This window comes from Aulonocara stuartgranti (genome assembly GCF_965226115.1).
Source record: "Aulonocara stuartgranti genome assembly, chromosome: 11".
Lineage (NCBI taxonomy): Eukaryota > Metazoa > Chordata > Actinopteri > Cichliformes > Cichlidae > Aulonocara > Aulonocara stuartgranti.
Genome location: NC_138947.1, coordinates 39,059,663 through 39,074,615, shown reverse-complemented (window position 1 = coordinate 39,074,615; position 14,953 = coordinate 39,059,663). Strand labels below are relative to the sequence as shown.

The 14,953-nt window shown below is 42.3% G+C and overlaps 1 protein-coding gene across 2 annotated transcripts in view; it reads left to right on the top strand.

Annotated features, from left to right (window-relative positions):
- Nucleotides 1–14,953, top strand: part of grik2 (glutamate receptor, ionotropic, kainate 2) — a 340,023-nt gene that overhangs the window by 101,165 nt on the left and 223,905 nt on the right. For both annotated transcript variants that reach the window (XM_082550857.1, XM_082550858.1), the window contains exons 5-6: nucleotides 2,128–2,309; nucleotides 13,012–13,065. In XM_082550857.1, the coding sequence (XP_082406983.1) occupies nucleotides 2,128–2,309; nucleotides 13,012–13,065 (236 nt within the window). The remainder of the gene's footprint in view (nucleotides 1–2,127; nucleotides 2,310–13,011; nucleotides 13,066–14,953) is intronic.

The window sequence follows — 14,953 nt, the reverse complement described above, 5'->3', positions numbered from 1 at the left end:
CAACAAAATCAGAGGTCCTGAAAACGCCAAACATGTTTTCATTATGTGAAAAACAAGAGATGTTTATGCTTCAGTTGAAAACTGGTTGAATTTACATGTACAGTGGGGCAAAAAAGTATTTAGTCAGCCACCGATGTGCAAGTTACCCCACTTAAAATGATGACAGAGGTCAGTAATTTGCACCAGAGGTACACTTCAACTGTGAGAGACAGAATGTGAAAAAAAAATCCATGAATCCACATGGTAGGATTTGTAAAGAATTTATTCGTAAATCAGGGTGGAAAATAAGTATTTGGTCACCTCAAACAAGGAAAATCTCTGGCTCTCACAGACCTGTAACGTCTTCTGTAAGAAGCTTTTCTGTCCCCCACTCGTTACCTGTATGAATGGCACCTGTTTGAACTCATCATCTGTATAAAAGACACCTGTCCACAGCCTCAAACAGTCAGACTCCAAACGCCGCCATGGCCAAGACCAAAGAGCTTTCGAAGGACACCAGGAAAAGTATTGTAGACCTGCACCAGACTGGGAAGAGTGAACCTACAATAGGCAAGCAGCTTGGTGTGAAAAAATCAACTGTGGGAGCAATCATCAGAAAATGGAAGACATACAAGACCACTGATAATCTCCCTCGATCTGGGGCTCCACGCAAGATCTCATCCCGTGGGGTCAAAATGATCATGAGAACGGTGAGCAAAGATCCCAGAACCACACGGGGGGACCTGGTGAATGACCTGCAGAGAGCTGGGACCAAAGTAACAAAGGTCACCATCAGTAACACACTACAACGGCAGGGAATCAAATCCCGCAGTGCCAGACGTGTTCCGCTGCTGAAGCCAGTGCATGTCCAGGCCCGTCTGAAGTTTGCCAGAGAGCACATGGATGATACAGCAGAGGATTGGGAGAATGTCATGTGGTCAGATGAAACCAAAGTAGAACTTTTTGGTATAAACTCAACTCGTCGTGTTTGGAGGAAGAAGAATACTGAGTTGCATCCCAAGAACACCATACCTACTGTGAAGCATGGGGGTGGAAACATCATGCTATGGGGCTGTTTTTCTGCCAAGGGGACAGGACGACTGATCCGTGTTAAGGACAGAATGAATGGGGCCATGTATCGTGAGATTTTGAGCCAAAACCTCCTTCCATCAGTGAGAACTTTGAAGATGAAACGAGGCTGGGTCTTCCAACATGACAATGATCCAAAACACACCGCCCGGGCAACAAAGGAGTGGCTCCGTAAGAAGCATTTGAAAGTCCTGGAGTGGCCTAGCCAGTCTCCAGACCTCAACCCCATAGAAAATCTGTGGCGGGAGTTGAAAGTCCGCGTTGCTCGGCGACAGCCCCAAAACATCACTGCTCTCGAGAAGATCTGCATGGAGGAATGGGCCAAAATACCAGCTACTGTGTGTGCAAACCTGGTAAAGACCTATAGTAAACGTTTGACCTCTGTTATTGCCAACAAAGGTTATGTTACAAAGTATTGAGTTGTATTTTTGTTATTGACCAAATACTTATTTTCCACCCTGATTTACCAATAAATTCTTTACAAATCCTACCATGTGGATTCATGGATTTTTTTTTTCACATTCTGTCTCTCACAGTTGAAGTGTACCTCTGGTGCAAATTACTGACCTCTGTCATCATTTTAGGTGGGGGAACTTGCACAATCGGTGGCTGACTAAATACTTTTTTGCCCCACTGTATGACATTTATGATTTCATTCATGATACATGAAGACTGTTACACGCAGTACTGATGTGTACGAATATATGTGGTGTTTGGATTAAAGTACACTGATCCTGCTGTGATGTGGGCTGATACACTGTGAAAGACAGAGAGACTGAGAGGGAAATACAACGATGCTGAAAGAAAAAGATTTTGAAGAGAAATGCACGACACTAGAAAGAACTGCCAATAGAAACATCCCTGCAGCTTTCTTATTCTTGCTCTGATTATAACTGCTGCTGCCAAATCAATTAGATAAAGTTGTAACCACAGTTATTGTGGAAAGATACATACATTTAAAATGTCCTTTTGGAAAATAGATCGTCCTCATGGACGTCCGCAAATAGTGGAGGAACAAAACTGTTCAAATGTGTGTTGTCTTTCTGCTTTTTCTCACAGGTCTGATTCGTTTGCAAGAGCTTATAAAGGCGCCTTCACGGTACAACATCCGGTTAAAGATTCGGCAGCTGCCTGCAGAAACCAAGGATGCAAAGCCACTCTTAAAGGAGATGAAAAGGGGAAAGGAGTTTCATATTATCTTTGACTGTGGCCACGAAATGGCTGCTGGGATACTGAAGCAGGTACGAATATTTGTTGTTGTATTTTGTCCTCTTCTAAATAAAATAACCACAAAAACTCTCAGTTCCTAACCAACTGAGTAACAGCTGAACAGTTTAAAATAAGTCTGTCCTGCAATTTCAACTTGTATGTTGTGATGGACGAGCAGTAAAGCAAATTCAGGCACAGCTTAGAGTCGAAAAACAAACTTAAATTAAACCAAAAAATCTAAATCTTGGGCCCATAAAAGATGTCAGAGTAACTGAACTCAACAAACAACACTGCCACCCCAAACAAACTGACCTACCCCAACGAGACAAAGGGGAAACTTAAATAGTGACTGATCAGCCCACAAAGACACAAAAAGGGGGCAAACACACAAAAACCTGACTGAAACTATCCCAAAAGGTTGATTCTGTTCATCTGGATGTTTTCAGAATCATCATCATCAGGGGACTTCTTCAGTCTCAGCTGACTGCAGCTTTGTTGATCGGTAATAGAGTAACATAGTGTACACTCTTAAGTGCCAGGAGGATTCCCAGGAGTTATACATCGGAGAAACCAAACAACCTCTGGGGAGGCGGATGGCACAACACAGAATCAAGGAAATGACCTCACAGCCCATTGTTCATTCAGTGGTGCTAGTTTACGTCATTGTGCAAATAAACTGAGAATACAGTATAATGTGATTGTAGAAATAAATTAATTCTAAACCAAAACCAATTCTTTACTATCCTGTAAATTAAATCCTATATTTAAAGAGAGACAAATATAAGTGTAGTGTGATGTAAGAGTTTCTATTGTAGCGCTGTGATGTTTGGTAGATGCTACCCACGATGTGTGGCTGTAACTGCAGCCATCACAATGTAAACAATAGTTTATTTTGATGTATTTAAAACGGTATTGATGTTTGTGAGCCGGTTCCAGTATTTCCACACTTCAAATTCTTTGCATTGCTTTTGGGCAGTGTTGCATTAGGATAAAGTTGTAGTCCTGGGCGACCGGTTACAAGATGAGCTTGTAACCGGAAGGTTGCTGGTTCGATCCCCAGTTCTATCTGTCTCGGTCGTTGTGTCTTTGGGCAAGACACTTCACCTACTGGTGACAGCCAGAGGGGCCGATGGTACGACATGGCAGCCTTGTTTCTGTCAGTCTGCCCCAGGGCAGCTGTGGCTACAACTGTAGCTGCCTCCACCAGTGTGTGAATGTGAGAGTGAATGAATAGTAGCATTGTAAAGTGCTTTGGGTGCCTTGAAAAGTGCTATATAAATGCAATCCATTATTATTATTATAGTCTGGGCATCTGCAAACCACTGTTGCAATGCAGCAACATCCAGGGCTGTGAGATGGTCATCTCAGTGGAGGGAGGCGGGAATGGTGGAATTTGGCACCTCTCAACCACTTCATCTCTTTCCACTTCCAGGCTCGCTAGCCTGCGACAGCAGACCCATTCCACAGTTCCACTCCACAAACTGCCAGAGTGGGTCATTTTCACTGTGTCAAACAACCCGAAAAAGTTATCTCTAGAAGTTTGGTTGTTTGCCTAGTTTGTAAGATTTGACAAAAAAAAGCATTTAAGATGAAGTTTTATTGTTTTACTTTGTAAATATAAAATGTATTTTAGACCCAATAATAAGCAACAGGTATGACAAACAACACTAACCTACACTTACTTAAATGAAACTTTTAAATTATTTAATTTTGAAGAAGGTCATTTTGAAAAAGTTTGGATAACTTATGGTATCCAAATGAGTTAAAATAAAGTAGGTATTGAAAGGAACTGTGAAACATGTCATGGCTACAAGAAATACAAAATAAGAAACACATTTTAATACATTTCTAATCAGTTATAGAAGTGAAACGGTGAAGGTTTATCACACTGCCCACCTCCTCTTCACTGGACCTGTAGCCTTTCTTTCTCATCCACCCTGTTGTATGTTAGTCTATAACCTTTAACCTCACCGCTTCTGCTTTTCAGGCCTGTAACCCATTGTAGGTCTGAGACTCTGCTCCAGTGTAGTTTGCACAGACTGGACTCTGCTCAGTTCAACTGAGCGTACGCCTCTGCTGTCGACAGCTAGCGACCTTCTCTACATGTCCTATCATCAACTCTGCTCTGGTTCAATATTTCAACCCTCACTCACTCAGCCCTGCAATATTTATTCATCTCTTATCTAACTGCAGTCTCCTGTTATCATGTTTGTTTATCCACTCTGAGGAATCACAGCCAAAAAACTTTAGTTATGATTATATTGTATTAAAGCACTGGTTGACCCCCCCGTCCAGGAAGCCACAGTCTGCGGTCAATCGGCTGCGGCCAACTTCCCAAAAGAGAGGGCAATCTGTCTTAGCAGTTCACAGAGTTTAACATGAGAATATTTAACATGTTCAAAGTAAAGATTCAATTTTCAGTTCAAATTCAGATGTGCACCTATCTGACGGGGTAAAAGCAGTCGGGGGAAGCTGCTCGTTTTGCAGACACTCAGCTTTTGTACCGATATGTCAGCAGGATTCTAAGTAATTATTCAATCAGTAAAACACTAAAGATTCTACTAATCAAACCCAACTCTCTTATATATTTATCTATCAGTGACATCCAGCCAGCACTGGACCAATGCCTCCAAACTGCAAATGAATGAGCGAATGAGTGAAGCCGCTGCTCCTGCACTGACTGTACTGCAGTCATTTCTTCTTTTACTGTTATGCTGTTTTGTGGATCACAAGGTTTAAAACCACTTAAACACACACACAAAGTAACTCCACCAGAGCGCCTATTTCGGGTCACTTTTGCCGGTCCAAGCCCGGATAAGGGAGCAGGGTTGGAATTGTGACATTAAAAAAAACAATAATTGCTAAAAGAAATGTAATCTGTAGTTCTAAATAAACGTTTTTTACTCATCCTTACATGATGTTATGTTTCTCTACTACAACGTACATCATTTAGCAACTTTTAGGACAGCCAATAGCGATTTTCCTTACTGAGGAGTTGGCAACACTGCGAGGGAGGAGGAAGGTAGTGACGTGGCATTTTCAAACCATATCGTTTTATCCTTCCACAATGAGAAGCAAAAATTTCCAGCTTACTTAGTTAATTTAAGTCAACTCAAATAACCTGAGTTAATCAGCTCTTTGAAAAAAAGTACTTAAACTGAGTTCTAATAACAAATTGATAAAAACTGAGTTCAGTCTGCTTAATATGTTTAATTAAACAGAATATTAGATTTTACAGTGTAAAAACAGACTGGTGCTGCCGGCATCTTAAAGCAGCTGTTAATATAAATAACACAGAATTGAATTAAACTGCAGGACTGTGGTAACTCACTTAACAAGCATTCATAATTCTCCTGGCTGAAAGATTTATAAAATATTGAGGACGACACGATTCAATTCCTGTTCTCTGTCACTCTCCCAGGGTTTTTAATCAGTGTCATACTGCTAGATTGCTGGGGAAGGTCAAGGTTGCCTTTCATTAATAATGTCAGAAAGAATCACTGCTAATGACAAGTAATGAAAGGTTTGAGCGTCTGATATTCTCATTACGTGACTCACCAATTAGTTATAAGTACTCATAGCAATGAAGGTGTCCAAATACCCATGGAACCAATACTTCCAGTTTGTGTTTCTGGGTTCAAAAACCAGAGAGACGTGGTGTTTAGAGACAGTGTCTCAACCTTTCTGATACCCCTGACACGTACGGGATCACTGAGTTTGTCCTTCTCTCCTGGATCACCTGGAGCTTTCTTTAGGAGCCTTCCCAGCTTTGACAAATGTCCAGTTATGTTAGTTTTTGGTTGTTCTTGCGTTTTTCAATTGATTGAGAAAAAATGTGATTGGACTGTTATTTAAATCTAAGTTAATCTAAATGTAATGTAAGTACTCCAGAAATATCAGCGACTCTTCTTCTAATCATGTTAATACTGATGTGTAACAGCTACTTTCATTTCATTGAATGTGTTTTTCTGTTAGTTTGTTTTCTTTTCCCCAAAGAAAAACGTTTCTGGCACATCCAGGATTTTGTACTATGTGAGTCTCCACTGAGGCTGGGCTGGTTTTCAGACTGAGCTGTGGAGTGTTTCTCAAGGTTTCTCACCTGTTAGCAGCAGCATCATCCCTTCCTGTCCCCTTATACATCCTCTGTGCACAGCTGTAGTCTGTGGTTTGTTTATGTACCGGAGTAGGTAATCCCAAATGGAGTATACAGTCATCACCACACAGCACAGACACATACAAGCAGCTCCTGATGATCCAAACCCAATAGCCACACAGTTAGTTCGGATCATAACAGAATAATACAGAGTAGAGGTTCTTTTTTTGGAAACACATTACTTTTGTAAAGGTGTTATTACCACTGCTGAATTTTGTTTCCCAGTAGAATGTATGGCTGTTACAGCAGGCGAGGGGAGACTGAGTCATACTGAGTATAAGCATGACAGAAGTCTCATTTTCATGTTAACTTCAGCATAAAATAGAAAATGGAGTTGATGCAAACCAAATTTTCCCCGCTGACCAGATTTTGTTATATTTAAAAAACTAAATAATATAATATTTTATATTAAATAAATTATTATTTATTTAGTGCCAGATCACAACAATAGTTGCCTCAAGGTGCTTGATACTGTAAGGTAAAGACTCTATGATAATACAAAGAAAACAAATAATTTGAGTGAGTGAAAAAATCTGAGTGAAGAAGAAACACTCAGTCCGTTGTGGGAAGTTTTAAACCCAATGTTAAAAGCAGACCTAAAATGTTCTGGTTCCACAGAAGCGGATTGGAGGCTGAACCCATGTGGAAAAGAAATAGGAAAAGACTTGCATCAGCCTTAGCTTGCTTCATATAGTGAATCATATAAGGCTTATATGATTTACTCGTTTCTCATCACTTTCATATATTGATTTAGGAAGTATCCAAAACATACAAGTTTCATTATATAATTTTTCAAGGGATCTTATATCTGTTTTCACTCTTGGTCCCATTCTACTTTTAAAAGCCCAAGGAAGCACAACAGTCTGAAAGTGCTCTGTGGTGGTGATCCAGTACTATGAGGTCTTTAAGAAAAGGTGGGGACTGATTATTCAAGACCTCATAGGTGATTATAAAAATGTAAATTTTGAATCTAGATTTATCAGGGAAGCCAATGAAGTATGAACAAAATATGCAGCAGCATTTTGGATTAACTGAAGGCTTTTCAGTGAGTTTTTAGGACTTCCTGATAATAATGAATTACAGTAGTCCAGCCTGGAAGTAATAAATGCATGAACTAGCTTTTCAGCGTCACTCTGAGACAGGATATTTCTAACTTTAGAGATGTTGCACAAAAGGAAGAAAGCAGTCTTACATATTTGTTTAATATGTGTGTTGAAGGACATGTCCTGGTCAAAAATGACTCCAAGGTTCCTCACAGCGTTACTGGAGGCCAAGGTAATGCCATCCAGAGTAAGAATCTGGTTAGATACCATATTTCTAAGATTTTCAGGGCCGAGTACAATAACCTCAGTTTGATCTGAATTAAGAAGCAGAAAGTTAGCGGCCATCCAGGTCTTTATGTCTTTAAGACATTCCTGCAGTTTAACTCATTGGTGTGTGTTATCTGGCTTCATGGACAGATAATTTAGGAGTAATCAGGATGCTACAACACCAGGCAGACGCTGCAAAGAAAGCCCTTACAACATGTGGTTATCCCAACTGCGCCTTCATCAAATCAGTGAATATGGAGAGAAAAGAAGGTCTGACACCAACTTGGGGGAAAAAAGAATGACAAATGGAACAACAATTAGGTTTTGAGATCCCTTTCTAGGCCCTTAATGCTCACTCACATTTTGCACAAGATGATCTCAATAGGTCACATGATGAGATGAGGTAAGGGCTCACAGTGGTTTCACCTCAGACCTCTGCTGAGAATGACCCACACCTTTATCACAACTTGGCTTATGTGATGAGACAAATTCTCAAAAGTGGGTCAACGACCCTCTTAACCTCCTAGGACCTGGCGTCCACATATGTGGACATCACCATCCATCCATCCATCCATCCATTCGCATCCGCTTATCCTGTTCAGGGTCGCGGAGGGCGCTGGAGCCTATCCCAGCTGTCATAGGGCGAGAGGCGGGGTACACCCTGGACAGGTCGCCAGTCTGTCGCAGGGCCAACACACAGAGACAGACAACCATTCACATTCACTCGCACATTCACACCTATGGGCAATTTGGATTAACCAATTACAGTGGGGCAAAAAAGTATTTAGTCAGCCACCGATTGTGCAAGTTCCCCCACCTAAAATGATGACAGAGGTCAGTAATTTGCACCAGAGGTACACTTCAACTGTGAGAGACAGAATGTGAAAAAAAAATCCATGAATCCACATGGTAGGATTTGTAAAGAATTTATTGGTAAATCAGGGTGGAAAATAAGTATTTGGTCAATAACAAAAATACAACTCAATACTTTGTAACTTAACCTTTGTTGGCAATAACAGAGGTCAAACGTTTACTATAGGTCTTTACCAGGTTTGCACACACAGTAGCTGGTATTTTGGCCCATTCCTCCATGCAGATCTTCTGGAGAGCAGTGATGTTTTGGGGCTGTCGCCGAGCAACACGGACTTTCAACTCCCGCCACAGATTTTCTATGGGGTTGAGGTCTGGAGACTGGCTAGGCCACTCCAGGACTTTCAAATGCTTCTTACGGAGCCACTCCTTTGTTGGTGGAATTGAACTCAGGACCTTCTTGCTGTGCGGCAACAGTGCTAACCACCGTGCCACTGTGCTGCCGATACTCAAAATACTCAATTATGTTCTACATGGGACTGATATCCACGTATGAGGACATTATACTGCTACTGTTCTGTCAACATTTTAAACAAATATCCTCATATGTGGCTCTTAATTTTCTTAAAAACAAAAATAAGGTAAAAAGAAAAATCTGGTAATTCTTTGTTTTTACATTCATCGGGTCCCAATCAGCCCAAATATCAAAGAGAAATTAAAAATGCTGCTGTGGAAGAGTTCAGGTCTTAGGAGGTTAAGGGACAATCCCCATAGGATTTAAATACCTGGGACTCTCACCATTTGGTTTTAGAACTGAAGAAGCTTCTTTGACGACAGCTTCAAGAAACTGAAACAGTCCAGTCACTTTCATTCCACGCTCCTTACACTACCATGACTCACAGCCTGTACAGACATAGATGTAATGATATATCTGTCATGAGTAATTCTTTTGTATGCAGTGAAGATGTAAAACTATTAACAAGATCATAATGTGGAAGTCTGCAGCTCACATACAAATATGTCTTCCTGCTTTGTCTACAAAGCCGTGACATTATTTAAAGAACATTAAGCGTCTTGTCCTCTCTTTGTGGGAGTTGTGTTCTGCACATTACCACGCCTTCTCACACTTTCAGGGGTGCTTGGCCAGATGGGATATAACATCTGTCCAACATGTTATGGGTCTATGCATGATCAGTTGGACATGCTTGCATTTCTTCAAGGGTTGTTCTCATACTAACTCTTTTCACCATGAATTAGTAGAAGCTCTATTTCAGATATCCAGGTTTTATGCTCTTTGTCTTTGTCTAAGCCTTTGAATGCAACTAGCAATTACAAATATATTACTTCTTTTCAAAACACAACTTACTAATGGAAAAATGTATCAACATTTGGCTTTATGCATTCAGTGAGCAAAACGAAAGGCATTTTCAGTTAGATGTAGTGTTTTCTAGCCTGAACCTGGTAATGAATAGCTGATAAAATTAGCTAATAAAGCAACTTGACCCTTGAAATGTTCAGCTAACATATCATGTAAGTAAATAAATACATACAGTCATGGCCAAAAGTTCTGAGAGTGACACAAATATTAGTTTTCACAAAGTTTGCTGCTTCAGTGTTTTCAGATCTTTGGTTGAGTTGTTTCTGTGATGTATTATAATTATTAATTACAAGCACTTCATACGTTTCAAATGCTTTTATTGTCATTTACATCACATTTTTGAAAGAGTCGATATTTGACCAGTGTTGGCCCTTCTTTTTCATGACCTCTGCAATTCGCTCTGGCATGCTGTCAATCAACTTCTGGGCCTGACTGATGGTGACCCATTCTTTTGTAATAATGCTTGGTGTTTGTGAAAATTAGTGGGTTTTTGTATGTCATGTTTGTTTACCTCTTTGGGGTTCACCACAATTTGTCAATTGGATTAAGGTGTGCAGAGTTTTCTGGCCATGGACCCAAAATTTCAGTGTTTTGTTCTCCGAGCCTCTAAGTCATCACTGTGGCCTTATGGGGCGGTGCTCCATCAGGCTGGAAAAGGCATCGTTCCTCACCAGACTGTTCTTGGATGGTTGGAAGAAGTTCCTGTGGGAGGATGTTTTATTCATGGCTGTGTTTTTTGTCAAAATTGTGAGTGAGCCCACTCCCTTGGATGAGAGGCAGCCCCACAGATGAATGGTCTTAGGATGCCTTACTGTTGGGTGAGACAGGACCGACGGTAGCACTCACCTTTTCTTCTCCAGACAATCTTTTTTCTAGATGCCCCAAACAAATGGTAAATGGCCTGCATTTGTACAGCGCTTTTCTAGTCCTTAAGGACCCTAAAGCACTTTATACTACATTCAGTCATCCACCCATTCACACACTGGTGATGGCAGCTACATTGTAGCCACAGCTGCCCTGAGGCACACTGACAGAGGCGAGGCTGCCGGACACCGGCGCCACTGGGCGCTCTGACCACCAACAGTAGGCAAACATGGGGTTAGTATCTTGCCCAAGGATATTTGGCATGCAGCCAGGAGGCAGCCTGGGATCGAACCACCGACCTTCTGATTAGTGGCTGACCTGCTCTGCCACCTGAGCTACAGCCACCAAACAATTGGAAAGGGGCTTCATCAGAGAAAATGACTTTACCTCAGCAGGCCACCTTCCAAAAGTCTTCACCTCACTGTACGTGCAGATGCACTCACACCTGCTGCCATTCCTAGCAAGCTCTGCAATGGCGGCACTCCGATCCTGCAGCTGAATCATCTTTAGGAGACGGCCCTGGTGCTTGCTGGAGTTTCTTTTGTGCCCTGAAGCCGTTTTCACAACAACTGAACCTCTTTCCTTGAAGTTCTTGATGATCCAATAAATGGTTGATTTAGGCGCAATCTCAGTAGCAATAACATCCTTGCCTGTGAAGCCGTTTTTATGCAACGCAATGATGGCTACACGTGTTTCTTTGCAGCTAACCATGGTTAACACGAAGAACAATGATTTCAAGCATCACCTTCCTTTTAACACATCCAGTCAGCATGACATCATGATCTCCAACCTTGTGCTCATCAACATTCTCACTGAGTTAATGAGAAGATTATTGTAAAGATCTCAGCAGGTCTTTCTATGGCAGCGATGAAGTGCAGTGGTGATGGGTTTGTTCGGATTAAGCATCAAGGACTTTGCATTTCATCTGATCACTCTTCTCAACCTTCTGCAAATTGTTATCATAAAAACAAACTTGTGAAAACCAAAATTTGTGTCGTTCTCCAAACATTTGGCCATGACTGTACATACAAATGTAGATTAAATGCTGTGCTGAGCTGACCCCCAAATATCTGTTTGGCTAGAGAGCCTTTATTAGTCCAGTGCAGCTTTTTCTTTGGTGATGCTAACGCAGACAAAGGGCTTGATGTCCAGTTTAGCAGCTGGCTGGTTTTTGCTTGCTTACACAGTCAGATTCTCACTGGTAAAAAAAAATTTGAAGCCATATCAGCGCTTTGGTGTCCTTATATAGAGTTTGGTACATGGGCTGATCCTTATATGCTACTTTAATGTCTGCTGTTTGTTAACATCAGTGATTAGCTGACTCTATTTCTAGGCTACTATTAGCTAGGGCTGTTGCTCACTGTTGATGCTGGGAGCAGAAGAGAACAACTGAGGCAAGGCGTTATAGTAATTATTCATCTAATAGATCATAAAACAATCTCGCAGAACAACTTTGAACTTTTTTTCCTCAAGAGTATGACAGTAAGAAGTCAGATTATTTTTTCACTAGAAGAAAAGTGTTACATGAAAATGTGCCACATTCAGACTCAGAGTCTTGTGTGCTACAAGCACAATGAGCACATTTGGTTTTGCTTTTAGAAGATGTATTTATTGTTACAGGAACATATCCGTCTTTGTGATGACATAATGCAGTAACACAAACCTTTGCATATTCAGGGATTAGTACTCTGCAGACTGCTTTGTTATTGAGAAATGTTAAATCGTTTTACATACCATGTTTACACTTTCACGCACTGAAAACAGTTTAACACTGGAAAAATATGTTTTTGATTTTTTGAAATAAAAATAAACAAAAGCAGCTCTTTTACAATAGCTCCACTCTGCAGTGCTTAATACTACTTGTGAATGTTAGTTTGGTGATGCTAATGTTCCAGATGTTCCACAGAATTATGCATATTGTACTTTAGCAGTATTCTAAATGTATGATCACCCTGGGCGCTGTGTCCTGCCTCGCATGGTTGTGTTTTTGCTGGGCTAAAGCAGTGTAGCACAATATATGCCTTCTCACATTACATGGTAACACAGCGATGTAGCCTTACAAAACAGTGTGTGTGTGTGTGTGTGTGTGTGTGCGTGTGTGTGTGTGTGTGTGTGTGTGTGTGTGTGCGCGTGCAGAATATGACAAAACATTTTATCTGCTTCCTGATTTATTTATAAATCTCTCCCAATGTGCCCCCTTCTGTCACTGTCTTTCTTAGGCTCTTGCCATGGGGATGATGACAGAGTACTATCACTATATATTTACCACACTGGTAAGTAGAGTCAGAGACTGTCCTGCACAGTCATTTCTTCATCAGATCGAACTCACAGTTCCATATCGCCATAAAGATTTGTTGCATGGTCAAAACATTAGATGGTGCAGCTTCTCAATCTTCATTTCATTTATTTTTCTTTCAGTGGGTGATTCATTTTCCAGAGCCAAAGAAAATAATATCACACTACTTTGTAACATCTTATTTTCTCTTGGTTTATCCTTCCTTTATCAGCTGATGATATCTTTTAATATGAATCATCTTCCAAATGTTTCTTCATTCCATCATATTTTTCCTCCTTTTTTCTGCTTCCTCTTTTTGTTATTGTTTGTTCATTGTTCTTCTTTTTCATCTTTTTCTTGATTAATAGTTTAGTCTTACTGTGTAAAAAGTGCTACTAATTCCACCCTGAGCTATGGTATGTATGTAACATACAAAGTATGTCGCCTTCTGACTGAGTCTTCCAGTCTTGTGTAGTCTTGTGACTACAAGACTCAGCAGTCCATCTGCACCTAAAGGTCAAAGGTCACTCTTTGAGGATGTCAGTGTTCACATTTTGGACAGAGAGGACAGATTGTCACGGTCTGCGGAGGCAGACCGTGCGGAAATGTGTGTGGTGGACCCAGGAGGATGCAGGAGTGGAGTTAAACAAAAGCGAGCCTTTTATTCTGGCTGATGAAAGGAACAAAACAGAGTGAGGGCAGCATAAGAGTAATAGTTAAACAGAAACCTAAACTGGACATAAACTAAGGCAAAGCTATGGCTGGAGATACGGAACACAGGGGGTGGTAACACAGACGACGCGACGCAGACTGTATGAAACACAGAGACTAAATACACATGAGGGATGATCAGGGGAAGTGACCACACATGGGAACGCAGCTGACACACATGAACTTAACAACAGGACAGGAGGAGTAAAACTGAATACACTGACAGTGAATGCAGGCCTTCAAAGTAAAACAGGAAACATGAGACATGAACCGGGGAGACGTAGTACAGGGGGAGGTGACATAACTGACAGCATGAACTTGACAGTACAAGACACACAGACATAAACACACGAAGGGCAAGGGAGATGTAATGCAGGGGTGATATATACAAATGGCTGGACTACCTTAGAGAACCTAAACAAATGATAAACATCAAAATAGGCTAAGCATAACACACTGGGTCACATGACCCAGGACCATGACACCACCCCCCCACCAAGGGCTGGCTCCAGACAGCCCTAAACCAAAAGAAACAGACCACCGAGCCTGGGCGGGCGGCGGGGGACCAGGACGGAGGGACCAGAACAAGAAAGAAAAAACAGCCAACAAAAAACACTGGAGCACGTGACAACAGTCCAAACATAGCTCAGGGGGTCGGCCCGGAGGGCGGCAACCCAACAGGCCACGCCATCTCCCATCAGGAGGCTGTCCATGCGGGAGGCAGTGGCGGTGCAGTTCAGGAGGCCGACCCGGAGCCCACGGGCACAAGAATTCAAGGGTCACACGGTCGGGGGGCCGACCAGGCGGGCGCCACAGGTGACAGAGCCGGTCAGGAGGCCAGCCGTGCGGAAGGCAACGGCGGCGGCGAAGGGGACGGCGAAGCAGCTCAGGGGGCCGACTGCGCGGAAGGCAGCGGTGGCTCTCCAGTGTCAGGCGCACTGGCCGAGGCCCGGTGGGCACAGGACCAGACGAGGCAGGACCAGGCGGTGGCGTGCCAGCCACAGGCGACGGAGCCGGACCAGGCGGTGGCGTGCCAGCCACAGGCGACGGAGCCGGACCAGGCGGTGGCGTGCCAGCCACAGGCGATGGAGCCGGACCAGGCGACGGCGAAGCAGGAGCTGAGGCAGAGGCTGGACCAGGCGATGGCGAAGCAGGCGCTGACGCAGAGGTTGGAC